Below are 27,289 nucleotides of genomic sequence, written 5' to 3'. Positions count from 1 at the left end.
TAGCTGGAAATATTTGTAATATTAACAGACGAATCAAAACTGCTTCTCTGCCAGCCATGCCACAAATAAGGATTCTGCAAGTAAGGACTTCATAAGCTCCAGAGGACTCTGCTTTAATAAGTAAGTCATCTAAAAGCACTGTTGCAGAACAACAATAGGGTATAGAATAATCCAGACCAGAAATGATCTGGCTGCAGAGAGACATTGGAAGGCAACAGGTTCTCTCTAGACAACTGGATAAAAACCAAGACAAGTCTGAAAAATGAGTATCAACTGCCTTTGTAGTTTCTGTTTCATGGTTACTTGGGTTTTTCTCTCCCATAAAAGTTGATCAGAAACATTAAAAGTAGAAATTGAGTGCTATTTGCAGGTTTTGGTTTTGTTGTTGTATGAAATGGAGAGCGTACTGTGCTATAAATAAAAACTTGTAAGCAAATTAAAACCTGCCTAACTGGAGATTAAGATGATCTGAAGTCACTGACTCAGATCATAAACAGTACCGCCAGTAGCTGAAACTATTAATCACTGTGGGACGAAATAAAAGAGGAAATTTGTTAAAAAATAAGCAGGGGCAGGATGCTAACTCCAGGAGCACGCTGTTTGGCTCGTTAATAATGTATAACAAAGTGTGTGCCAGATCAAGAGCAAATCACATGCAGCTGGCAGAAAATGAAATGGTATTAGGCAAAGTATTTGTCTAGCTATGAGGCTATTTAAGAAACTGCTATCTATTAATGTGATGTTGATTAAAGCTTTTCAAATTAAGCTTTTCAAATTAATTTTTGCTCATGGAAACCCCATCAATAAAACATGGTATATGCCATTTATATATATTCATGCACACATATGGGGATATCCATATGTATGCATTATATATTATAAATACTGCAAATATTTAGTCACAACTTTGAAAAATTACCAGGCATTATCAGCAGCTAATTTAATCATCTTTGCATTCTTATTGTAATTGTCACTGTGTGTATGTACTGAATAATTGTTATTTGACTGTGTTATGATGCTATTTCTGATGCGACAGAATTTGACGAAAATCTATGGCAGAGGGAAAAGATGAGTGCTGATGTCACATTCCTGTTCCTCACATGTTACATTGTTGGCTTTTAAAATCTAGAAGGGACACACCTGTCTGCTGAGCTTCTTCAGCTTTGAATGGGTAGGCTCAGCAGCCAGGAAGCTGAGGAGCACTGCTTACACAGGCAGGTGCTTTTCCATCAGCATTCAGTTTTTAAGACAGTGATATACCCATCAGTGGCTGAGGCTAGGCTTGTGCAGAAGTCCAGAAACATGTGCTTCTGCATCTGGGTTCAGCATGGACCTGTTTTTAATCCAGCGAAAGTATAAGGCCTGGCCTGAAACACTGAGGCTATCCCTCTCCAGCCCCGTGGTCTAACACTTAGGCTGGAAATGAGACCCTTCACTGTGCCTCTTGGGCTGCTGCCTAGGGCTTTGCTGCTTCACCAGAGGTCCAGCTTCAACAGGAGGGAGTGGGCAGTGTTTACCCCCAAAACTCAGTGTGGCCTAAAAGTCTCCTGAGAAGCAGGAGCCACCTGAGGCCAGTGATAGCTTGCAGAGTCCCCACTCTTGAGGTTGATCCGAGTAGCAGAGTGTCAACCAGCCCCTCTGGCACTAAATATTTGAAAGGCAGCGTTGGTCTGTGCTGTTACACAGTGAGCGACGCCACATCGCCTCAGACCGCCCCGTTCTTGTCACTGTGCAGCAGAAACCGTCGGCTGACGTGAGCGGCACGTGTGGGGAAAAACAGAGCTCCCGCAGTCTGGCAGCCCTGCGCCCTTCAGCAATTACCATCAACACTTCGATTCTATCACCGCTTACTAAAAACATGGCACAGTTACCGAAATAAGTGAGCACTTAAGGGAAACCCAGACCTTTTATGTCTGCCACTTATTTCCTGATTATCTTCCTGGAGGTCAGACCCTTCGTTTTGACACTTAATGAATAAAATGCCCACGTTGCAGGAAATGGGATAATGAATTGTGAAAAGACATAATCAGCAATGACTAAATAATTAAGGGAATTGAAATGTAGAGTCATGTGGGAATGTATTAATAATAACATGATTTTTCCATATGCTAAAAAATTCTGCCTGTTTTAGAAAAGCAGTCATCACACATGCTCTGTGGCAAAAAAAAAAAAATTAACGTAGATTAATAGGAACTGTAATTAGACGTTCTGCTTTTAAACAGCTGAATAAAAGATGAAATCATATAGAAAGTATATTTAGGTACAAGCCAGAAAGTAAACTGATTATTATTCATAGTGCTGTTAATAGGAGCTGTAATTTATGCATCTAGTGGGAATCATGTTAGGCAATTAGGAAAGGGAGTCACACTTGACTTCCCTTTATGCATTTACATATTTATATATTTTTCTATATCTTGCCAATGTCTCCATCTTTCCAGTTACCTTTAATCTGCATAACTGCCTAGAATAAGACCTTTTACAGTGAAATTCTCTGTTGCAGCTCAAAAGTTGGCCTTCACTTAGATTAAAGGAAACCACACAAGCTTCTCTTTGATCACGTTTGTCTCCTGACACTGGACTTTTGCAGGTCCCCAGTACTAGATGAAGAATGGGACTTTATAATTTTTCTCAACACTTCACCTTCAAAGGCTTGCAGCAGAAATTATCCTGGCAGCGGGTCAGAATTGTGCCTGCTTGTGCTCTCCTCTCTCTGTGTTACTCTCTCCCTGCTTACCCAGAACCTGGGCTCAATTGTTTGGTCTCTGTTATTTGCACCTAACAAATCCTGGGATCCTATAGTTCACCACACTCCCAGCACTGAAATCCCTACGATTTGGATTTTGGTTCTGGTTGGCATTGATGAGTTTGTGGAATATATGATCCATTACATATATCTAATACTTTCAAAAGTTCAATGAAAGAATGATTTATGGGGGTTTTGTGCAATAACGTGGTTATTGTTTTCATTTGAAAATGTCCTAGTGTCTAATCACATGTTAATGCAGACTCGCAGCCCTCCCAGAAAATGTGGGTCAGCTGGAGAGGATCACATCGCCAGATATGTTTGAACAGATGGGTGGGCTGAGGTATAGAGAGCTGTTGCAGTTTGCTCAAGGTAAAAAAGCAAGTCAGTGGCAGAGCAAAGATTAAAATTCAAGGCATTAGATCATCAAAGGATTAAGTGCTGTATTCATCTGCTTCATTTCCAGACATATGTAACATGTATCCCAGCTAATCTGTAGGTTTGGAAATATTCCAGGGTTTGGAAATATTCAGCACATAACTTTCAAAAAAGGAGAGGCAGGGAGACTCAACAAGGACTGGGAAGGGATGTCAAGGGAGGAGTGGAGCAGTGGACCTTTTTCCCCAGGAGCTATGCTGCTACTGGGTTGCAGGGCTGTTTCACAGCTAGCCTGTCCCCATGAATACTCAGGAACAACGCAAGGTGATAACCTGAGACAAGTGCCCGCTCACAGCAGATAAACAAAGTCTCTCTTTTCCTCTCTGTGTAATGCTGAACTGGGCAAAACTGCCCCATAAGCCAGATGCCAGCTACTCCCAGACATGTCTGAGATGACTTCTCAACAAGCCTTGTAACACATTACCAGACCTAAACTTTGAGTTATTTATCTGATTTTGCTTGCCATGTTTTGCTAAGGCTGTTCTTCTTACCGCTTTGTTGAGTGTCATGCCTCAGAGGGAAAGTGAGAATGTCCCCAAGACACAGGGTACATCCCCTCTCCCTCTGTCCCTCCACAAGCCCTCCTAGAGATGAGGACCCAATGTCTTGGCACGGTCCTCTGGCTGCAGGGCTTGCGTTTTGGCTGTGGACCATTTTTAGTAATTGGGCTGGCGAGTGCTGCCTCTGCTTCTGCTTGGGGCTGGAGCTGCCGGTGCCAGCTGCTCTCCCTGCATCCCGAGCTGCAGATGGCCCCACCAGCACCTAGCACCTCACCCTCTGACAGTCCCCTCATTCCCCCTTTCCTGTCGAATCATCTTCACAGTACTACTTTTAGCGTCCATTATTGAGTAATGACCTGCTCTTCGGCACACCCTGCCACCCTCCTCGCCTCTCCCATTCCAGAGCTTGGAAGCAGGAGGTACTCTGTGAACAATATTGTGTCAAGCTACAAGTCATAGGAAAAAAAAAAAGCAATAAGTGCGTTCCCATGCATTCCAATAATGCTATTTTTTTTATCAGGCAGCAGGTGATTTTAATTCACCCCCCATAAGTGCATCTCCCTCTCCCGGACCTTGCATGAGTCTGGCTCACTGCATTTGTTCTCTGTCAGAGTGTGATATCTTGGGATGGATTCTACAGGCTTAAAATAGAAATGTTCCTACTTGCTGCTGATGATGTATCATTGGGTAATGATTAAATAAATTCAGTGTTTTACTGCATTAACAAAAACACATGATTGTTTAACAGAGTGTATTACAGAAGATGGAGGCTTTAATGGTCTCTATGGATTTTTAGTTTGTAAGAGTACATTATGAAGCTGTCTTGGTAGGGTGCTGTTTTCATATGTGAAAGAAGTTACTGGCATTATACATCATTTTTATATCTTGTTGCTAGGCAACATATCATAGTGCAGTTATTGCAAAGGTGTCTGCTTCCTCGTTAAAAATCTTCATGTTGCTCCTTAATTCTGCAAAATTAGCTCTGTTATTGATCCTATTCTGCTTCCTTAGATCTCTCTTGATTGAGGTTTCATCTGTTAAGTTTTGGAGAAATATAATAGATCTTTTATTAACTGAATTTGGGGCTGAAGCATGTTCATTAGTGCTAATCTTTAGTTTCCCCCTTCATCGCAATTTGTTTTTATGCAGGGAGCCATGTGTTTCCATTCACTTGAGATTCAAAATCAGAGAAGTAATTTGAGTGGTGGTGTATTTAAGATATGGCCTATGACAGCTAGGCTTAAAAAACCAGCAACAACAAAATGCAGGGGCTACCTAGGATGCTCTGGGAAACTTACAAAATTCACTTTCAAACTCATTTCTTCCTCTCTTCAACATAATCTGCAGTTCCTGCTTCAGTGTGGTGCTGTTGCAAACTCTACTATATTAGCGTTTCCAAATCTGGGGACAGTTCTGCCTCAGCTTGGGTCAGGCTGTGCAAAATTTGACGCTTTACGGGACCGAGCTGACTTCATCACCTCACTTCATTCTCAGCTGGAAAAGGCAAATCTATTTCAGAAAAATGCAGTTGGTAATAACAGGCAGTATCACTCGCAAATATCTTCTGCACAACAAAATAACATTTTTTTTCCTGAGTGCCAGCATTTATTCCCTTCATTACCACTCCTCCCAAGCTTCTTTGATTTGGAGAGCTGTCTGCCAGGGCCGTTATGTGCTCCCCAGGCAGAGAGGTGGCTCTGGCACGTGTATCCCCAGATGCCTTCGCAGGCTCACATGAATCCACAGCACGTGGAGGGGCTGCCAACACCAGGCAAGGGGGAACCAGGGGCTCCCACAGACCTCTGCATGCGGCAAATGGCTCTTTATTGTCCTTATCCCTCATACCTTTGTTACTAGTGTATTATAATTCCTTTCATTAACTGGATTTAATGCACTGGCAGTCAGTATTGCTACTGTTCATTTTGGGGCAAATAGTACTATTATAGTATCAGGTTTTAATTAAGCTGTTTTGGATAAAAGCTGGCATGCTAAAAGCCTTTATAAATGCTGTTCCTTGGTACACACCCACATAACAACAACCAGTAAGTCAATGGGATTTTGTCTAACATCTCCCTTGGAAGATATAATTTGGCATGTGGTATCAGGGCAGTTATTTCTAAAGGCATGTGCTCCAGAGGGAAGGAATGAAAGAAACTTGAAAGAAGTTAATTCTCTTTTTTTTTTTTAGCTGTAGAATAGTTAGAAACAGACATAAGAATTTGTTGTGCTCTAAAGCCCCTTTTCTAAGGAAAATGTGCAAATAATTAATTTCACAATTCTGTGAAATTTTAATAGATGAAATTGCAAATGGAAGAAAAGAAATTGCCAAGGCCAAAATGTCTAACTCCCAATCAGTCAATGTACTTTCCTAAAAAATATCTGCAAATGATTTTGACAACATTTTAAAGCTGATAGTTGCCTGTTCACTCTGGAACAACTGCCTACCCATGGATTTCGCCCCAGGAACACACTGGGCTATTCCTGAACAATCACATGGCTCCATTTGCACTCTTTCTGCTTCCCTGTAATTTGCAAGAGAAGGTGTAGGGTGGCCTCACACTACTCTTCCATTGCTTCTAACAACACAATTTGCGTTAATATTTGGGACCCTGAATCATACAACATCTTTAGCTCTGTTCCTCCAACACAATTAGTGAAAACAGCATTGTTTTCCCAGTAACAATTCCACTGCTCTGCACCACTGGCTGACCCTAATAAAAGTGAGCGATAAATATCCAACCTTACTAGCTTGGTCTAATTCCTTTCCTCCCCCATCTCTGATCAATTTGAAGAGATTGTTAAAATGGATGCAACTCACTGTAGTTGCAGAGGTGTTGCCAGTGTCCAGAGGAACCTTCCATCCATTTCAGAGAAGAAAGGAGTTTGGGGAATCAGCGTCATTTTTATTATCTGTTTATACACAAAGTCATATTTTTTTTGAACAGTTTTACCAATTGGTCTCTTGTTAGCTCCTTTGGTTCATATGGAAACAACTGCAAAGGTGATTGCATCCCCTCATGGCCTGCAAACTCAGTTATCAGTTAGAATCAGGTTAACTGGATGATTGTTTCATTCATGGGAAATTTCTGACATAGGTAGCTGAGTTGGTTCAGTTAATGACCTCGTTTTTCTCTGTGCAGAAGAATGAGAATTCTCTCTTAACCCACAGTCAGATTAAAGAATTAACCAAGACAGTGCCACAGGAAAACACAAGCACACCTGTGAGCACTGAAAAAGCTGTTACTTCTCACCTGACAACTCCAGAACAAAATGGAAGGCACTCCAGAACAAAAGAAAAGGTGAGGCTCCAACTCACACACCACATTATGCCCCATACCTATGTTGTTTATTATTTCACTGGTTTATAAAAAATTCATCTGTGGTTTCCAACAGCAGTGTAGACCCATTGCTTCCCATTTCTCTAGAAAGGCTATCCTTGCTGATCAGCAGGCCAGACGTGCAGCAGGATTGACTCATCTTCCAGCTACCACAGTATCTCCCCTCATGCTCATGTGCAAGTGATCAGCTCAAGAGGTGAAGTGACAGCCTCCCTCTGGAACTCACTGGCAGGTATGAAACTGCACGCTGCCTGTTCAGGTGATGACAGGCAACCTAGTCCTGAGCTGTTACAGCCATGAGACACTTTATCTGGGTCCTGGGGAGCAAGCAGACACACATCTTTCAAGACGATGCATATTTCTAGCTGCCACCAGCTGGCATGATCTATAAAATGCCCTACCCAATCAACTCAGCTTTTCAGGGCTCTGCGGGGATTTGTGGATTAAAAAATAGCTATGACTTGTAAGAGATATGTTACCAACATCAGCACCCTATAGCATTCGTTCTTCTGAAAGCTTTCAATAAAGACCAGATACAATAAGTGCAACACTGGAAATGTTGTGTTTAGATCATGTCACAGCCTGTAGATAGTTTTAGAGACTTCTGTAGATCTCACATCCATCTCCAGCTCCATCAGTTTAGGCTTCTACTTGTTTTCTTCCCCAGAATCTCAGTTCACTCATAGCATAGGATGAGAAGGGGATGAGAAGTCATTTAACTCATAGATGGGGATGAGAAGTCATTTAACATGTGTGGGATTGACACATTTAGGTGATCCTCTAAAACTGCTCAGGTGTCCAGTCTGAAAGCATTAGAAGCAAATTTATTCCTATGCAGACCTGTCCATGTAAATTTTTTACTGTATGACTAGTTCCCATGAATATCCTCCAGAACGAGACCACTCCTCTCTGTTTGCTGAGGTACTCATACCTGCTTCCTAATGCTTTGTTTGCTTCAAGTCCCAAGTTCCAGGTGGCAAATCAGAGTGCTGATCAAGTTGTCTCCCTGTTGTTCTTTGCGTAAGATTTCTCCTCCCACATCTGTATTTAAAACACAGCTTGTTTGTTACCAAGGAGGGGTCTTTGTTGGCAGGCACTTGGAGGAGAGAAGCAGCTTCCTTGACGCTATCTGTGGTTTTTCACAAAGAGTTTTCTACACAGACTCAATGACCCATGTTCCCTCAATGCTGACTTGGAGCCCAGTGCTCTGACATACCTCGCTGGTGAGGTACCAAGTGGCAAATGCCCTCCCCATCACAACCTTACTGCTGGTGCTCCTGAAAAGGTCTGGATGGAGCTGGTGCACCTGGGGCCACTTCAGGTCTAGACACTGTAGAGGAAGCTGGTGTCTCCTGCACCAGAAGCTTGCCCCTGCAGCAAAATCTGTGGAAGCCCCTCCTCAAGAACCACAGTTAATGTCAGGTAAGTTACCTTTTTTCCCCCTCAATCTGTAATTAGACATCCCAATTATGCAGTTTAATCTAATTAAAGTAATGATGCAATTATACAATAATTGATACATAATCGGCATGCAAAAACCTGTGTAAGTATTATTTAACCAACAGAGCAAATTCTAGATAAACCTTTTCAGTCTCTTAATAGTATATCATTTTAGCAGCCAGCTTGAGGAAGGGATTTTGCTTACTCAAGCATTTTTAAAGCCTTACTGCCACTAGTGAAATGACTTTTTCTTACTATTTATGGGCATTCAGCTTCCATTGACTTCAACGCGAGTTGTCTGTGATCACCCACAGACAGAAGTAAAGCTTAGAGCCTCTGAAAGACCCACCACAAGTATCTCATCCAAAGATGGCAAAGTGCTACAAAGTCATTTCAGGAATGCTTAATACTGGAATACATGCTGGTAGAGATGATAAAAAAATGAAATAAATCTCATTTTCGATTGCAAGAGAAAACAGCTCTGTGGTACCTGTACTATCACTTTCTCAGCAAACCTTACCACTTAGGATATTTTTTTTAAATTTGCTCCCTCGTTATCCAAAGTAAACGTGCAAAATATGCATATTACTATGCACCACACACAAATGTATAAACTAAGCCTTAGCTGTGTATCCACCCAAGGTCTCATGCACCAAAATGAGAGTATGAATGTGGATTCAGGAGTCCTGGCTCTAATGGCACAAATATTGGTTCATTTTTCTTAAATAAATAAACTGAGAAGCATATGTTTCATTGTATGAGTATGTTAGCTCTATCTGTAATTGCCAAAGACTCATGTTCTGAAATGACATCAGAGACCTGGGGGCTTATCTGATAAGAAATGGGATTTCTTCTCATCCTTGGATATTTCCTTTAGCCTACTCCCCGTCCCCTTTCTGTTGTGCAGTGAACTGTGTACCCTGTATGGCTTTTCCTCATCAGTGATATGGCTGAATGTCTGCAATATTTTACCCTTGTTTTGGAAAGCACTGTGGAATCAAATACATCCACATGTATTTAACACTCTGTATGTAACCCAGCACTTCTGGATGTGTGAGGAAATGAGAATGACCTGTCCCTTTCTTGGTTGCATAACTCATACTTTAAACTAGATGCATTATTTTGAGAGATGTTATATAGTGAGTTTGTTCAAAATGTCCCAGTATCTGCGTCAGTAGAACTATTCACAAATAGGGAAATTTCAGAAGAAAATGTGAATGTTTCCTCATAAGCAGTCACTTGGAATTTTTTTGATGTTGTTTTTGCACGATTTGCTGCTAAGGATCTTGTCTTAAGTGTTATTACTCATGTGTGTGGAAGTACAATTTTGATTTGAACCATATTGTCTTTAATGCCAAAATTGCTTTAAAAACTTGTAAAATTTGGTTTCAATTCAAATTTGATGGTTTTACTGTCATCTTTTAATTGTCAGTATTCATATTGCTAGTATAAGTGTACGATACTTTTCATGACAGACACTGAAAATATGTTAAAAAGCGCCTTTGACTGAACAGTTGTTCATTCATGGTGATATAAATTGGGTTCTACATATGGAACCACTGATAACCTGCACATATGTTTCCAAGCTTGAGAAGAACTCACAGGTGCTTAGTGACCCTCTGGTCACTGGTAATGGTAATAGAGAGAGCATTTTTTTCTTCCAGCATTTTTCTTCCTCCCACTTGGTGGTTTCAGACTGAATGTAAGGGCACAGATTTGGCTGGGCAGTCTATAAAGGAAGTTTCTGGTTCATATTGAGCCCTAGTTCTTTGACCTGAAGGATTAATTTGTTTCAAAGACAGAAAAAAAAAAGCTATTCCCATGCCTTTGTTGAAAGAAATTCTCTTGTTAATGGACTAGAGAACATCAGTAGGTCCATTAGAAAAAACTTCCCAGGGAAGTGCTTGAGTCACCATTCCTGGAGTTATTTAAAAGACATGTAGATATGGCACTTAGGGACATGGCTTAGTGGTGGACTTGGCAGTGCTGGATTAACAGTTGGACTGGATGATGATCTCAGAGGTCTTTTCCAACCTAAACAATTCTATGATTCAGTAACAGACACCTGGAGATGGGAAAAAAGCAAGGTGAATGAAGCTAAAAGCTATGAAAAAAACCAGCAGGCATGCTACTGCACAAATCCCCCCCAAACTCTAACCTATTTATATTCCATGGATAAAAATCTAATATCCACTTATTTCACAGCTCTGCTTACATTCATTGCTAACAGAAGTCTCTGTAGTGTAGATCACAGGTAGAATCATGGTGCTAATTTTTCACCAGTCTTTGTTGTTTTAGCAGGAATTCACACATATTTGTCGTAGGAACTTGAGCTGAATTTGCCAACAGTTTGGTGATTCTGATGGGCCAGGAGCTTCTGTCTTTGGTCAAGATACAATAACAGCCAAAATACAGCTGATCTCGTATTGCTGAGCATGATTTAAAGGCAAATCTTTGAAAGAAGTATAACTACCCGAATTACTACTCTTTTATATGTTTTTAAATGAGAATGTAAAGGCCAAGGGCATTTTTTCCTATTTAATACTATTAAATTCATCATTAAATCTCTTGCTGAACACTGGATTTAATGGTGCCCTCAAGTGCTGATGCTGATGCTTGACTGTGTTAATATTGTTGTATATACAGATACAATAAATAATACTTAGCTAAGGTAGTGTTAGCAACCTTATTAGGTATATCAGTACAAATAGCTGCACTAATGAGATTAAGCATCACAAACTAACGGCAGTGCAAATCTAGGCACTGAGGCTAAAATATGGACGGAGATTCAACACACTGACCTATCAATAAAACCAAACAGACTCTACTAAAAGCTTTACTGCTAGTTGGCATTAAAGGATTAATTTGAAAGTACAGTTTTTATCTTTTCTCATCACACTTTATAATATGCTCTGTCTTAAAACTTCTGTCTGTCTGGTACACAGGTATTATGAGTGTTTCTATTTGCAGAAGAGTTGGCAAACGCCCGAGCAGGCCAGTCTGCTTTGTCTTGGTGTAATGCGAGTTCCCTTTGGTTGATGTAATTCATCAGTGGGAGTGGACCGGTTTTGTGCTGGTTTTTTGTATCAGTTTTTATGTCTGGTATTCTAAACACAGAGTTTCATTAGTTGAGTTACGTCTAGATCACTGTTTCTTCTCTCCACATATACCCTTTGGATGCAGAGTTGCCTTTCCCATGCAGATTATTTTAATCCACCTTAATTCCAGGATCCCCAAATGTTCCTGATTACAGTAGTCTTTTACCAGTGTAGTAATCTCCAACAGTCTCCATTTAATTCTGAGGGCCTTACCTATTTATGTTTTTATTGCCGGTAGGGAAAAAAGCTTCATGTTGTAGTCTTTCTTCTGATGGGCTTCTTTGTGTGCTAAAGCTTTGAAAGATATATCCACTGCTTTGTTTTACTAAGAAACTCTTTCAAAGTGAAAAAAACCTGACCTAAAGGACTAACTCTAATAAACAGTGGTGAAAACCTTGCTTGGGTCATCATCATGGCTAGGCTTCGCGAAGGAAGATTTGGGAAAGGCTCTATCCACATTTGTTACAAGCACGCTGGTGGATAATAAGGCCAATACGAGATAGACATGTCTGGTTGCAAAAGGCGCAGCAGAAAGACTCCTCAGGTGGTATATTCTGCAAGGCATGGTTCTTTCTGTGCTGTCTTTTCTCCTCAAGAGTGATCCTGCAGGCGTTCTCAAAGGAAGCAGCAGTGTTATAGATGGTGTGTCTCCAGACCTCCTGATTTGAGGCCAGAGTAGACCAGTTATGTTGATCAATATGACCGGACACCCAGGGGCCGCCCCAGGGCTGGGTGCCCGCGGTGCACACCGAGGGGGGCCACGTGCCATGGTGCACACCGGGCTTGCTTGGGTAGAAAAGTCACTGAAGGCTTAAGTGGGTGTTAATTGCTACATAGACGCTATCTGAACCTTCTCATTTCAATGCATTGCAATTTGATGTTTCTCATGAAGAGAAATCAAAATAAATTAGTGTTTGCTGCCACAAAACAACCTTTTGTGACTTTTAATATTTTAAATTTCCAATGCTAAGACAGTTACTTTTGATTCCCTGCACTCTAAAAATAGGTAACATAATTAAACAGTAATAATGGTATGTCTTCTTCCCTTTTTCTTAATGTATTACTGTAATTTTTCCACATTATTTCTATGAGGTTAAAAAAAAAAGAAAACACATACATCCTCATTTTTTAAACATTAGCAGAAACATGTTAATTTTATTGTAAAGTGGATAAGTAAATCGTGTAGTTAAGAGCAAAAAATAAACAAGCGTTTGTAACCATCTTACTTTCTTGCATACCTCTGTCACGATGCAGCCTATAATTTTATAATCACCTACTGTTTGCTGGCAAACGTATGGAGGAATTTTTAGAGAGTTGTAAAAACTTTCGTTAGTATCTTTTTTCATATCATTCTAGCTGTAAAACCAAACTGTCTTTTTACGGAGAGTCTGGTGTAACATTGACAGAGGATACCTAGAAATGGTGAGGCAGCAAGATATGTTATTCCATGTATGCTTTCTGTGCATACTGGGGCTTCAGCAGTTCAGGTTTAGTTGTTTCATAACCAGTGTACTTACAAAGTGTTTAAAAGATCTATTTATTTTACTTTCCATTTACTTAATTTGATTTTAAGCAATTTAGATAAATCTAAATATATTTGGGTTTAGTTAAAGTGGTTTAAAATCATTGGGTTTTTTTTAAATAGATGCAAATTTCTTATGCAGACAATGCCAACAATAATGAATAAGATACTAGTGTTACTCTGCTTTTTAATGAAATAAATTGTATAATGGATGAAACTAGAACATGCTTTCAGAGTAGAGTTAAGGCTTTAGTGTATATTTTCATACCCTGTTCTGTTTTTCCCAAGTGGAGTCACAGATTGGCATTGTGCCATTTGTGCCAAAACAGGGATTTTCTGACTCAAGATTCTTTCAACCTTAGTTCCAGTTTTATGTGTTTCAACTCATAATATTATTATGGTACTTACAGAGATTACAAGGGTACCTGGGATGCCTAATTCAGGTTTGCAGGCTACCTTGCAATTGAAATGAGTATAATAAGCACTAAATACTATTTCAGGGCTTAAAGCAGACAGAGCTTGAGACAATGATGGCTTTGAAGAACCGACTTAATATAATCACTAGTCAAGTGTGAATTGAACAGCTACAGTATGGTCTCCTTCACTGCTCCATGACTGTTTTTGCAGCTAGAGAGAAGCACAACTTGAAATGAGTTTTAACGAGAAATGCCAGATTGCCTAGGGACATCTGAGGCAAACAAATGGGCTCTGCCTGCCTCCGACAGCATTGCAAAGGCCACCCCTTGTGTTGCAGGGAGAAATAAGTGCAGTTTCGTGCTCCTGGCACAGGCTTCTGAGAACATGATGGTGAACAGAGGCATAAAGCCCTCGCAAGGACTCCCAGAGACACCATGCTGCTCGCTTTCTACACAGCAACAAGGGACTGGCCTCCAGCCCTCTCCCCACTCTTCCAGAGGATGCTCCAGATCTTAGGTCCAGTGATGTGCCCCATGCTAAAGCTTGTCTTTCTGCTGACCATAGCAAGAGTGTTGGGCAGATACCTCCATTGTGTTGACCCCTTTGTTAAATCCCCAAGGTTAATTGCGGTGCATCTGGAGCCTGTACAATCAAAAGTAGCAGGGGACAACTACAGGCCATAGATTACTCATAAGGAAAGAAGAAACTTTTGTTTCTGTGTTTTCTAGGTGTGAATCTGAATGGTGTATTTTATCATCCAGACTGACTAGCATTCTGAACTGTGTGACAAGCCAGATAACTGCAGCCCCTCTCCCCTGTCTTGAGCCCATTATCTTGTATTTGGCTGAAGCATATCATTCAGAAAATCATCCTTTCACTATCTTACAACTTGAAGAGATGAAGACAGGCATTTCCATAGCACTGCGTCCTAGGAGTAAGCCACCAGCTCATGAGAAGTTTTTCTTTATTCCTAACTTCACTTTGCCTTTTTGTTCTTCTCTCCACTGGCTCATGATACTAGAAGTAAGTATGTTGTATCACTAATGAAGTTAGTGATTTTCATCTTTTTCTATTATTGTGAACTGACAACAGTTTCCACTGAGACCTATTTGGAAATTTTGTATACATTAACTCTATTAAGCATGAACAACCTTGATTTTTTCAGTCATCTCTTGAGAATCCTGAAAGCATCCTCTTGAGTTGAGTAGAGGTTCTGCCTTTATCCTGGGAGACTTGACAGTTAGCTACAAATCAGTTTTCTAGAAGTCTTGTTAGAGAAAGTTTTCCCCCCATGAAGACACTTATGCAAATCAAGCATAGTAGCTCTTAGTCTAACAGAGATGATCTCTGTAAACATCTGTGATCTCTTTTTGTTCCTTTTCTTCACCTTCTCAGAATTTCCAGCATTTTTGAAGAAATGTTTTCAAAGAAAGAGGCTATTCCAGCATTGGCTTCACCAGTTTTACTGTGCTACTTACTTATCCATTTTCAAATGCACCCTGATGGATTGAGCTCCTTGGACAAGAGTATGAGATGTTGGGAGATCGTTTTCAGTTTCTTGTCCTCTGACAGTCCCTAACACCTTTCTGGATCCAGTGTCCCAGTCTAACAGGTATATATCGTATTCTTCCTTTCCAGACATGAATGTGTTCAATTCTGTACACTTCTGTACTATTAGCTTGAACTGCTGTCTGTTGGCTTCAACCATCACTTTGTGCCACTGTGCTGCTTCTAGAATACAAGCCATCAAGATTTAACATCTTCCTGTCAATTCAGATCTAGGAGGCACACGCAACCTTGAGAACAGATGGTTGAATTCACGTACAGTGAAGCACACAGTGCTAAACTGATTTCTTAATCTCATTCAGAATAAATGACTTGCATATGAATAGATTCCCCACGTTGTCAGAGCATCATAAACAAAATTGTTTGCTAATTGCAGTCAGCCACATCCATGCAAGGTTGTCCAGGAAGGATTTACAGACTGCTTTGCCTTGCAGAACCTCTCTGGTTTATGACAGGGAAAAGGGAAGAGTCCCTGCCTTGATGCTCAGCTCTGCAGCCTGAGGTCCAAGCCTGGTGTAATTTTCACCTGTAAATTGAGTACATTTAATCTAATTGCATTAAGAAGCCACAAGTGCAAAACCTCTTGGAGCTGTACTTTATAGAGCCACATTTGACAGCATTTTAACCTGTAATACTTTAATTCTGACTTTTTTTTCCTATGGTCTTTTCTTACCCTCTCTACCATCTTTTCACACTGACCAAGTTTGTTGTAGTAGTAGAGAACAGAAGCTTCCTTGCTTCTTGTTACAGTTGGCAGCCTTCACAGGTATGTTAGCCAAAAGACATTCTGGTAGCATCTTAAATTTTAACCCCAAGCACAAGGTATTTACTTCACGTAATGTCTGCCCATAACTTATGTACAGAGCACACAGGCATCACTCTGTTACCTCTAAGTTCATGAAGCTTAACATAATCAGTTGGCTGAGCAAGCTGAGCTAAAAATACCAATTCATACCCACTGGTGAACCTCCACTGTGGATGCACAAAAGAGCTCTTTGTATGAGCCGTCAGGTTCCCAGAAACCAAGAAAGTCTTTATGGCACCCCCAGTCCTCTTAAAAGCGCTTCAGGAGTATGAAAGACTGGAACTAAGAAAGAAATCACAGAATCACAGAATATGCTGAGTTGAAAGGGAGCCATCAGGATCATCAAGTCCAACTCCTGGCCCTGCACAGGACCATCCCCAACAGTCACACCATGTGCCCAAGAGTATTGTCCAAATGCTTCTTGAAGTCCTGTCAGGCTTGGTGCTGTGACCAAACCAAAGACCTGCTATTTCAGCTTCTATCCAGGGTGTGATCCAGGACTACTGATGTACCTAGCAGAAAGCTTCCAGCCTCCCACAAAATAAGAAACTTAAAAAATTTGTCTGGTTTCAAAAAATAATAGATTTTTTTCGCCCACAAAACTTGCTTCAATGACCTCCATGCATTTAGCGGTGTATTTTTGCCTGGATTAAAGGGATGTTTATATTAGAACATTGCATGCATTTGTGGAAAAGATATTTCAGTATTGATAAATATTTACCGTGATGGTATTCTTGTCTTCTCCAAACCACGGATGTTTTCCTTAGTAAATGTGTCTGTTCTTCAGCTTTGGGCACTTTTTTCTGTGCTCTTTTGTCCATATTAATACAATCATCCATCAAAACCAGAATAAGACTATTACCAATGTCCTGGTCTTTTTTTTTTCAACAGTCTTTGTTTTAACTTCTGAAATGTTTTCAGAGAAACCCTGAGGCCACTACCATTGCTTTGTTAGCAGAATTAAATGCTTGTTACAGTCCCTGAAAATGTCGGCTGTGTGTACTTTTTCATTATTATCTGAAATCATGCAGAGATCTGGACCTTGAAGTATCCTAGGTCTTTTCCTTTCCTCTTTCTTCTCCCCGCACTCCCAAGAGGCAGCTATTCATCTTCATTAGCCACTTCTGTTAGCTTGCTGCCAACTGAGACTAGAAAACTAGCTGCATCAGTCTTGCATGGCAATTCAGGAATTAGAATCCATAGTCCTTGGGTGCAGGAGGTTAATGCACTAATAAAGATTGTACCTTGATTAACCACATCATCTCAGCTTGCCTGGGCAAGGCTGGTTTTCAGGCAGTTTGTTGTATCATATGGTTCAATGCATTCATCTAAAAACATAGCTTCTTAGCAAAGAACAGATATTCGTTGTTGTGACTAAAGGAGAAATTTTGTCTTTTTTTTTTTTTTTTTGCATTTAAGTGAAGACTAAAAGATTTTAAGGAAGTCCTCTAGATGTTGTTATATGGTTTACCTGTAAAGGGACACCTTCTTCCTTTCCTAGTAAGAGATAATTTTTTTGTCCTTAGCTCTGATATGAGACAGAAAGGTATAGGTTATACACTAATTAACACTTGCTCTTAAAATCAAACCACATTTCTTTTGGGTATCTATAGCTTTTTCTAGACTCGCAGGCTCATTTAGTCCCCCCAAAAATGAATAAAAATTTGCAAAACTCTGTGGTAGAGAATTTTAAGTGTACAATGAAGGACCTAAATAAGTCAGTTTGATAAGTAAGCAGTTGTAGCCTTCTTTTACATTTGTCTGTCCTAGATTGCTGAACCTTGACTAAGTGTTGCAGGTTATTTGCAGGATGGTTCCACTAAAGCAGAGATAACATATTCCAAACAGAAACTTACTCCACTGACATTTCTGATTTCTTAGTGAATTGATCCACAGCTCACATTGCAAATGTTCATGATTTGGAATCCTTTAGTTCTGTAGATACAAAATACCTGGAGATTTAATGCTGAATACATTCTTTAATGCTGCAGTCTGCAAAATCTCTTACCTTCTCCCTTTCCATGGGCCTCATTTCTCTTTTTTCTTTCTTTCTTCCCAGCTCACAGGCATGTGAGTGCACGCACACACATGCACACACACTCACACACAGAATCCTGTTTCTATCAAGCAGTTTCTGCTGATGACCATCTGTGCAGGTCTAAAGAACCAAGCACAGCACAAGTGACACAATCACAAGCTGTACAATTACCTTTATTTCTTTGTTTAGAACAAAAAACAAAGCATTGACAAGCACTGTCCCCTGGATTGTCATATATTTTTGGATGTTATACCAATGAAGCCTGTTGAAAGGAATTCATATTACAGAAAGCAACAGGGCGTTGGAAGAGTCTTGGGATGGTGCCAAAGAGGAAATGTGGTAGAATGTGTTTGCAGTAGATTGCTATGAAAAGAGTGACTCCTTGAAATCATTTTAGCAGGAGTAGGGCAAACCAATGAACTGCCGACTGAGGTTCAGTGCTGAACTGGTACCCAGCTCAGTGTCCTTGCTGCGATTTCAGCACTTTGACAGGGATCTCATGATCATTCCCTTATTTCCTCCTTCAGTTAGCGAGTGGGTAAAACCACATATGTCTCTTATCTCAAGTTTAGAAAGCATTTTGCATCATACATGACATAAATATTAACTATAAATTAAAACCTGCCCAAATAAATGGACAGAAAGGAAGTAAAACAAGAAACAATGGAAGCTGGAAAATGGCAAGTTGTTTTGTTGGGTGGTGGTGGTTCTCAATAACATGCTTTCAAAAAGATAATGACAAAAAAAAAGTTGCTCAAATGGAAAGTGGAAAATTGTTAATTGCTCAAGAGAAACTACAGGGCTTATGAGGAAGAAGAAGAGTTCTGAGTATAGATAAGTGACATAGAGAAATGAGGAAACGGCTTTATCTTTCCATTTTATAGGTGTATATTTGAGGTTTGGGTTAGAAAAGTTACAGCAAAAGCAGATACTACAGAAACCAATTTTTAAAAAAGAAAATTGGCTTTTCACATGATAGGAACCTTACCGTAGTGAAATGCTGTCAACTTCAACACAGTTTCCAAGTTTCAATGCCAGACTCTTTGCTTTGGGTGTTTGACACTAAAATTATAGCCATGTTGTCAGCTAGTGGCAATGTAGCTTCACTGAACCAAAAGGGATATTTGCCAACTGACAGCAGTTAAAAAGTCTCCTGTGTTAAAAAAAAAAAAAAAGGGAAAGACAAGAGAGTAACTGGATTAGAGGTTCTCAAACTGTGTCCTGTGATCACTTGCTAAAGGGTCTTGGAAAGCTCTGCATTAGCTTTGCGTTGCCTTGACTTCCAACTGAATAAACATATCTAATGCTTCCCCTAAAATCTGCGTTTCAGTGTAGGTAACTACAAAGACAGATCCTCTCCAGTCACCCTGAGCTAACCAGCAGAATATTTGCAAAGGAAAATTGTGTCTCATGAATCTCCTATAATTCTGTGACATGTCAGTAAAGCAGTGGATGAAGTTGAGTCAGCTTAAATAATTTTCAAAAGGTATTTGACAGGGTCCTTTATAAGATGCTACAAATATTTCTTAAATCATCATGTGTGGAGATACAAAATATTGTTAATCAAAAATTGGCTAGGTGAGCACAAGCAGAGAGGAGGATTAAACAGTCAATTTTTGTAATGACCCGGTGATCATTTCTGGTTTTGGCAGTGAATGAACACCAAGTTTATACATATGGCTAGACTTTAAATCTAGATGATACCCATCTCCCTACTTGTTATTAATCAAAATTTTTTTTAATCAGTTCAACCATTCCTGATATCATGTGCCACACAGCAAGATTGATGGCACTAGATAAATAGCATTGCCTTAAGTCTAGAGTGAATACTATTATTTACCTCTGCATGGTACTTTTCCTGAAAAATTACTTACAAGCTAGGGTTAAAAGCCCCAAACAAAACACTGCCAAGCAGTCATTAATCCACAAGAAATGTCTGGTTACTTAATTGTTACTGCGGAAACTGAATTTGGAGCAAGGATACACAATACTATAGATTGCTTTATTTGAAGGTTTTCCCTGCAGTAAGAAGAAAAGCCAAGTTGGCACATTGAGTAAGATTAACTAGGCTTGGACCTTTATAGCTTGTAAAAGTGGACATTTATGTATGACTGCTGAAAACTGATTTACTGCAAGCAGAGACGAGTAGAGTTGCAGAATTGTAGAGTTACAGCGTGAGTGTGAATGAGATGTGCCATCACCACCACTACCAAGATGTCTGTGCAAAACAACATCACTGCAACCCTCACAAGGAGAAATGTGTGTTAAAAAACAAAGAGGGTGCCTCAGAGCTGCCCCTCGGACTTGTGCATCTGGCTGCAGGAGGAGGGCAGTCACTGTTGTCTCAAACAAGCTGTCCTGCAGTTGGGCACACATGCTCGTTCACATGTATTTTTAAGCAGTCTAGTCAGGGCATCCTTCTTTGATCCAAAAGTCTTTGTTTTTCCCACTTCTGGACCCCAAATGTCAGTACCTTCTTTAGTTAACATTGTTCAGGACTTTAAGCTTAATATAATCAATTTTAAAGAAGGATCTAAATTGGTTTTAAATTAGACCATTATCTTGTAGTGGCTAGAACATTTTCTGATGCCAGGTGTTTCTGACTTATTTTTTTGTTTAATTTGCTTTTTTTATCTTTCTAATTTCAAAAATCTTTTGTGTCAATCAATGTTCTAACACCAAGTTGAAGCTTCTGAGGATCTTAAGTACATTTAAATTTTCGTCAGTCAATTCAAAACAGTTTTCAGTCCAGTGGGTGCTTTATGCCAGTACTGCCAAACCCAAACTCCAAAGACAGGCAAGTTACCTAAGCAGAGAAGAGAAACTGTGCATGAAAGTTAATTTTAACATTAAAAGTTGAGTCCTTTCTGTTTAGTTAATTAAATAGTTGCCATTTGGGCTTGCATTTTCAAACATTTAACACAGTGTACTGAAAAAATTGATCTTGATTTCATCATATGTCACCACTAGTGTTTTTAATCTGTCTCAAATATCTTCAGATTGAACCTAAGATCCCAAGATTTGGCACACAGCAACATATTCTGGGGTTGTTTCTGTTTGACCTTGCAAGGTGTTGACACTTGCTGGATACTTAAATCCTTTCTCCTGATTTTTGAGATTCTGTTCTTGGCAGCCAGAAGAAGACTGTGCACATAGTTTAATGTTTCTCTTTTTAAAAAATATTTTACTTCATTTAAATCTTACCACTCCTCAGTGGTGACAACCTATAGTTTGGGATATTTTTCATGGTAGTTTTCTGATTATTTTTTCCTAATTCAATTTAATTTTCTAGTTGTCTGAATTTTAAAGTGTAGTGATAAATATACCATATGATCACAATTCAATATATTATTCTAGTAAATTTCCATCCAGCTATTCATGATAATGGCAATTACTAACCCTGACAGATATCAGTGGTCTTACTAAATCTTTGTGTCAGAAAGGGTTACATCAAATTTAAATTATGTAGAAAGCATTATTATATACCACAACTCAAACTAAAAAAGGAGAAGAGAAGCTAGCTAGAAAAAAAAAAAAGAAGACGACCATTAAGGCTATTTTTCATTGAAGTGTGGATGAGAAATAATCTTGGGGAAAAGAAGAAATGAAAGATTTTGACATGTCAAAAAAAGGTCACCCTTATTTTTAATCAGCCCTCTGGTCCTTTCCCTGGATGAAGGCATCATTGTCAGACTCAGGCAGGCAAGGTGGGAGGAAGGAACTCTGCTGCCGTAACAGATTGGTTTCTGCGTGGCATATAGCAGACTTCTCAGAAGATGTTTCCCTGAAGGTGACAGTGGGGGTCACCAGTCATATAACCTGGAAGAACTGCTTCTTGAGCAAATGGAAATCATAAGTACTGAGTAGAATATTTCACAAGTAGGATAACTTTAGGTCAAAGCTACCAGATGTTCCCAGTCTGTCTGCTCCCATTCTTCAATTGACAGAGATCACGTGAAGCATTGCCCTTCAGAAGAAAGGGACACATAGTCATTCCTATGCATTCTATTGGGCTCAGCACCTGAACTTGTAGGGAAAAACCCTTCTTTTTTGGGAACAGGATTTACCGGTGGAAACACCTTTAGTCTATATACGCAACATTACATTTTCTACAAAGTAAGCAAATGGTCCCGTAAAGAAAAAGCAGAGAAAAGCAGGTGTGAAAATTATGCTTTTTTTAGTCACAGATTTAGGGTTAAATATCCACATTGCAAATCTCCTTTTTGTCAATTTATTGTCATAAACCTTTACCATTGGAAAAATTCTTGATATGTAATTCCTTAATATTTTGCAAACAATAGCACGTGTGCCAGGTATTTGTAGCAAGCAACAATCTGATTGCCTATGATTTTTGTTGCCTGAGTTTTAAGAAGTTACTGTATATTAAAAATTACTATATCCTGTTATTGCTGGCACTTATCAGATAAGGAAGTCATAAGATGAATGATCTGCCTCAAAGAACTGAAAAGCAAAGCAATTCTGATACAGAAACTGCAAACCAGATGATGCTCTGATTAGAGGCACGCACATAGATTGCAGACGTATAATAAATCATGTAACTTTTTAGCCTCAAATAAAATAAAAGAATGCAGTTTTTATTAGGAAATAAACTGTTTATCAAGAATGCTTTAAAGGTGACATTTATTACTAATAAACCATGTTGAAAGGCCTGATCCTTTTATTGGCAGAACAGTCAGAGACTTTCCACTATGTAAAAAATGCCACAGCTCAGTCCATGCTGGGTCAGGAAGCAGTTCCATCAGCGCTAATGAAGGATGGGCAAGAGACTCACATGCACTTTTTTCCACACAAGAACATTTTCTCTTTAAAAAAGAATGAGTCACAGAAATATAACTCCAGTATTATTTTGGGACTGATTGTGGATCTCTGCATGACTCCTTGGAATATCACTGAGAAACAATTCCACAGTCAGCTAAGGGTAGCATAACCCAGTAAAGCATCTGCCAAGCAAACTCTTGATAGTGTCAGCAAGCCCCCTGCTTAGGCAGGATGTTATTTGCTCTTGAGCTCTTCAAATGTATGGGCCAGATCTTCAGGGTTGTCACGCTTGGCACTACTTCTCATATTCTATTAAGTTACTGTGTACCAAATATTATGGCTGTTAGTGCTGAACATGTCAAAAAAACACGTCCATCCCTTAACATCCTGCACTAGAGAGGAATATGAAACCTCTCTCTTAACGAACTTCTTGTCTGAAGTGTTTAATTTACCCCTCCCCAAAAGCGGCCTTGCTTTGGAGACCAACTCATTCATGCTTGAATGATAACCGTATTGAACATGTGTCTACCTGCTGCCTGAAGCTATGTCAAGGATGATCGCATACAAGTCAGGTCAAGCTGACCTATCTCTTAGGTGTTAAAAAATGTCCCTCAAGACAACACAGGGAGGAGACGAAGATGGAGTCCAGCACACCTAGTTTAGGGCTTGCCACATATCTGTCCTGAAATACAGGATGTCCACAAATACATTGTAGTTAGGAACTTATTCAACTCCTTCACAATGATAAAGGCAATTTTAGGAATTGAGTTTTGAGCAAGTGCTAAGCATTTATTATTCTGACCTTGTCTATGAAATCTATTTTGTGGTGAGCACATAGTGTGTACCCCATTACTTGGTCATGAACTGAAATTTCTATTCCCATGCTTCATGTTAGTCTTACTAGCCAGAATACATTGTGTGATTAAAATGTGTTTGCAGATTGTCCGAAAAATCAAACTTCTTGCACTTGAGATGCATTATCTATTTGGGAAAATGAAACGGTGCTTAATCACTACTCTCAAGAGTGTGTAAAAATCATTGTAGCTCATGTAGTGTCTAGATTATGTGAAAACTGGGCATTTCGTAGAAGCTGCAACGACTTAAATATTGCACTACCCAGGCACTCTTGCTACTGATATGCTATCATTGTCTCCTGTTCCACTGACTTTCTAAACACAGTTTGCTGAATTATACTGTTTTTCAGGAGATGACCCATTCATGGCCTCCACCACTGTCAGCTATTCACACACCAGGAAAGGCAGAGCAAAGCAAGTTTCCCTTCTCAAATAAGGTAAGATGTACCACATCATGTAGAACCATTCCTCCTGCACCTCACAATATGTCCTACACAAGCCCTGACTGAGTGTGTGAGGTCTCTAGGCTGAGGTTGATGCTGTGCTGATGATCTTCTCCGTATGTGTGTGCCACTATTCCCTGCATTTTCTCTGCTTACAGCCTCAGGAAGGCTATACAGTCTTGTTTGCATCTCTCTTGGCAGCAGAACTGATGCTGACGTGTGGGTCACAGATTCCTCACCGCAAGCAAAACCACAGGTGTCTCGGATGGGATGTCCAGATGTGGTGCTTTCTGTGGGCACCTGCTGAAACTCCTGCCTCAGGGCACATACAGCTGTGGAGAGTCAGGAAGCTCCCCCTTGCACCCATTGCTCCTGCATCATTTGGCTTCACTAGCTGAAATTTTTGTTGAAGCCTTTGAGGTCTGAGGTGACCTTTACACTGGCCTCTGTAGTTGGGGACTGAGGATTGGGCATACATCTCCTGCCACCAACCCGACTTCAATGGGCAGCTTTACTAGAGAGGCAGGCAGCCCAGTGCCATGATGCCCAGAGGGGCCATGGAAGCATTTACCAGGGAAGTATTTGATTCCCTCAAGGGACCAAAGCCACTGGTCCTGCTGATGGTCCCCTAAAACTAGCTCCACTATTGTTATGTATCCCAGGGAAGATACAGTGTGGCATGATAAAGCTCATCAGCATGAGCTTGGGGAAACCACATTATTTATACATGGTAAGTCAGGAAGGAATGAAATCGGCTATCCCGTGCAAGAGCCAATAAATTTCACGTTGTATCACCATATACTGTTTAGATGTCACAAGCATATTTCATGAAGTGTTCAAGCTTGAAAGATGATATTGATGCTGTTTATAGTCTTTCTCCTGTTAATGCAAGCTCCTTTGGCAACTTTTAAGTCCATTCTGCAAAATTTAGTCCAGGAATAATTGTAACCAGAAAGCCAAGAAAACTTCATTTGCCTACAGTAAAACAGCTTTTCTGTGGATGAGTGTGTCACAATTTTGAAGTATCAGGGGTGTAACCCAAAATATGTCTGCCATTTTATGGAAGAAAAAGAAGGAAATAACTCACAATTTTCTCATTGAAGGCAGACAGATGACTAAAGATGGTAGGCGGGCTAGAGGCTTGTTAGGTTAGGGCAAGTCCAGTAGGAGATAGATGGATTAGCAGCTTACAAGCAGGTGAAGTGCCAGATAGGGGTGACAAAGTGAAGCAGTGCTTGCAGCTCTGCAGTTTCTGACACAATTACCACCACACTATGTGCTTGCATGGCATGTATACAGATGTGCATAGGCAAGGTGCATACACGTACCTGTATGTGTGTGGCCATCGTGAATGCACTTCCTCACAACTAAATGTATTGTGATAAATATAGGAATAGGAGAACCACAGATGAGAGAGCAAACGTATGTGAATAATGCTTGATAATTGACTTTCTCATATTCTGTCTGCCAGTTCATCCATTTCTCTGGGAAATTTTCTATATTGTCGAGCCATTTCAGAGATCTACCATTCATTTTTAAAGATCATTTTTAAGGTGTTTTCTCTTATCAAAGTAGAATTTCTTTTTTTTTTTTTTTAAGCTTAGGATGGACAAGATTTCATTTAGCAGTATATAAACATACTTTTGTACATATAATAACATCAGAACTGTATTGTGGTCTGAGTGGTCTGCATGGTCAGAAATTAGTGTGCTTTGTGTGAGATGGGGAAGAAGTACCTTAAAAAACTCATCACAGTCCTGGAACAATCTTGTATTACTGACCATAGATTATGTTAATTTTAGACACCATTTCTATTTTAAAATAATTAAAAGTTAGTCTGTGGCTTAGTCTGAATCTGCAGTCATGGATTTTAGAAGGCATCTACTTTTCAGGCTCCAAAATGCAAAGAATGGTTTCCTAATTTTTCAAACGTGTTTTTTAAACCTTCATAAGCTAGCTGTTGCTTTTCACAAAGTGTGGTGTAAAATCATTATTGGACTTTGTAGGAGATGTCTCCGTAGCTCTTAAGAAGCTCTCCTGTAAGTAAACTACATAGCTGTCCCAGCTTTTTAAAGCTTGAGGACTACACCAAACTGTTGTGGATCGCACATTATTCAGATGAATGGGCCTGTCAGTTAAGTAGTGACCAAGGCCAACAAAGAGACTGCAAGGCTAAATTTGGGGCACATGCTTTATCTCTTAGTTCCAAGCCATGCATGGTAACATGAATTCCTTTTCAGTCTTAATGTCAGTATTGAGAGATCAATTCATTTGCAATGACTCTTCCAGCAAGAGAAGCAAGTAGACTGCAATCCCTTTTAACAGAAGACAGTTTCCAAGCATAAAGATACTCATCATTTTGGGAATGGGAAGAAAAGAAGCTTGTAGGACTCATACCCTGTTGGAAGGGTGCAAATCATAATTACTTTTCTGTCCATAAGAACTGAGTGTCAGCATCATTAGTTCGCATACCTGCCACACTGCTTTTAACCTGCAACTCAAGTAATTAGCGATCTGACAGCTTGACACTTTAAATTTATTAATTAGGCTATTAAAGTTGCAAAGGCCACAGCAACTGTAGCTAGACTGGTTTTGAAATCAGTCTAGTAATAAAAGCTAAATAACCGAGATTTATATATCACAAATATAACAGAATTGCACATTTGAAACTGCACGTGTGGATGTATCCATCATTATAACTATATGCTGATTTGATGGAGGGTATGTATGTGCATATGCTGCACTTCTATATGAAATCAGACCTCATTAACGAGGTGCGATCTGGGCGATCTGCATTGATTCACATTCTGGAAGGAGAGTCTGGGTCAGGTTTGACACATGTGGCAGCGCCCAATAGTCTTCCAAGTACAGCGCTGCTGGAAGAATACCATTAGGGAACTGCCCTTTATGTAATGGAGGGCATAAAGTTACTTCTCATCCTTAATTTTGAATTTTCTTTCTTTCTGGAATTAATTTGTACTCTTGAATTTACTAGGAATGGGCAATGACAGTCTCTTTATTTCTTGTTTTCCAAAGCTTATGGAAAATTGAATCAGTGTGTGATGTGATGGGCTGTGTGTGCTTTCCTTTCTCCTATCTCTGCCACACTTTGTTATGCACAAATGATCAGGCATTTCATGATTGTAATTTTATTAAAAGCATCTTAATAAATAAACTTTAAATGAATAATTAAATTTGTAAATAAGAGCTCACTTGATGCTTGTGCAAATGAGCTTTCATCTTCAGGTATTAGTTCTCTTGTGCAGGAAAAAGTGCTTTTAATTCTGCTACCTGCTTTGCTCTCTTTC

General features: G+C 39.8%; 1 protein-coding gene across 3 annotated transcripts in view; it reads left to right on the top strand.

Annotated features, from left to right (window-relative positions):
* The window catches only part of AFF3 (ALF transcription elongation factor 3), a 333,159-nt gene that overhangs the window by 167,347 nt on the left and 138,523 nt on the right, over positions 1-27,289 (top strand). For all 3 annotated transcript variants that reach the window (XR_007907616.1, XM_051806789.1, XM_051806788.1), the window contains exon 5: positions 23,889-23,975. Coding sequence is in view for 2 of the 3 variants with exons in the window: in XM_051806789.1 (XP_051662749.1) it covers positions 23,889-23,975 (87 nt within the window). In the remaining variant the exon portion in view is untranslated. The remainder of the gene's footprint in view (positions 1-23,888; positions 23,976-27,289) is intronic.

Source organism: Manacus candei, unplaced genomic scaffold (assembly GCF_025592945.1).
Source record: "Manacus candei isolate 608988 ecotype Guabito, Panama unplaced genomic scaffold, ASM2559294v1 h1tg000069l, whole genome shotgun sequence".
NCBI classification, from domain to species: domain Eukaryota; kingdom Metazoa; phylum Chordata; class Aves; order Passeriformes; family Pipridae; genus Manacus; species Manacus candei.
Note: the sequence above shows the minus strand (reverse complement) of the source record. Positions and strands in the feature narration are given on the sequence as shown.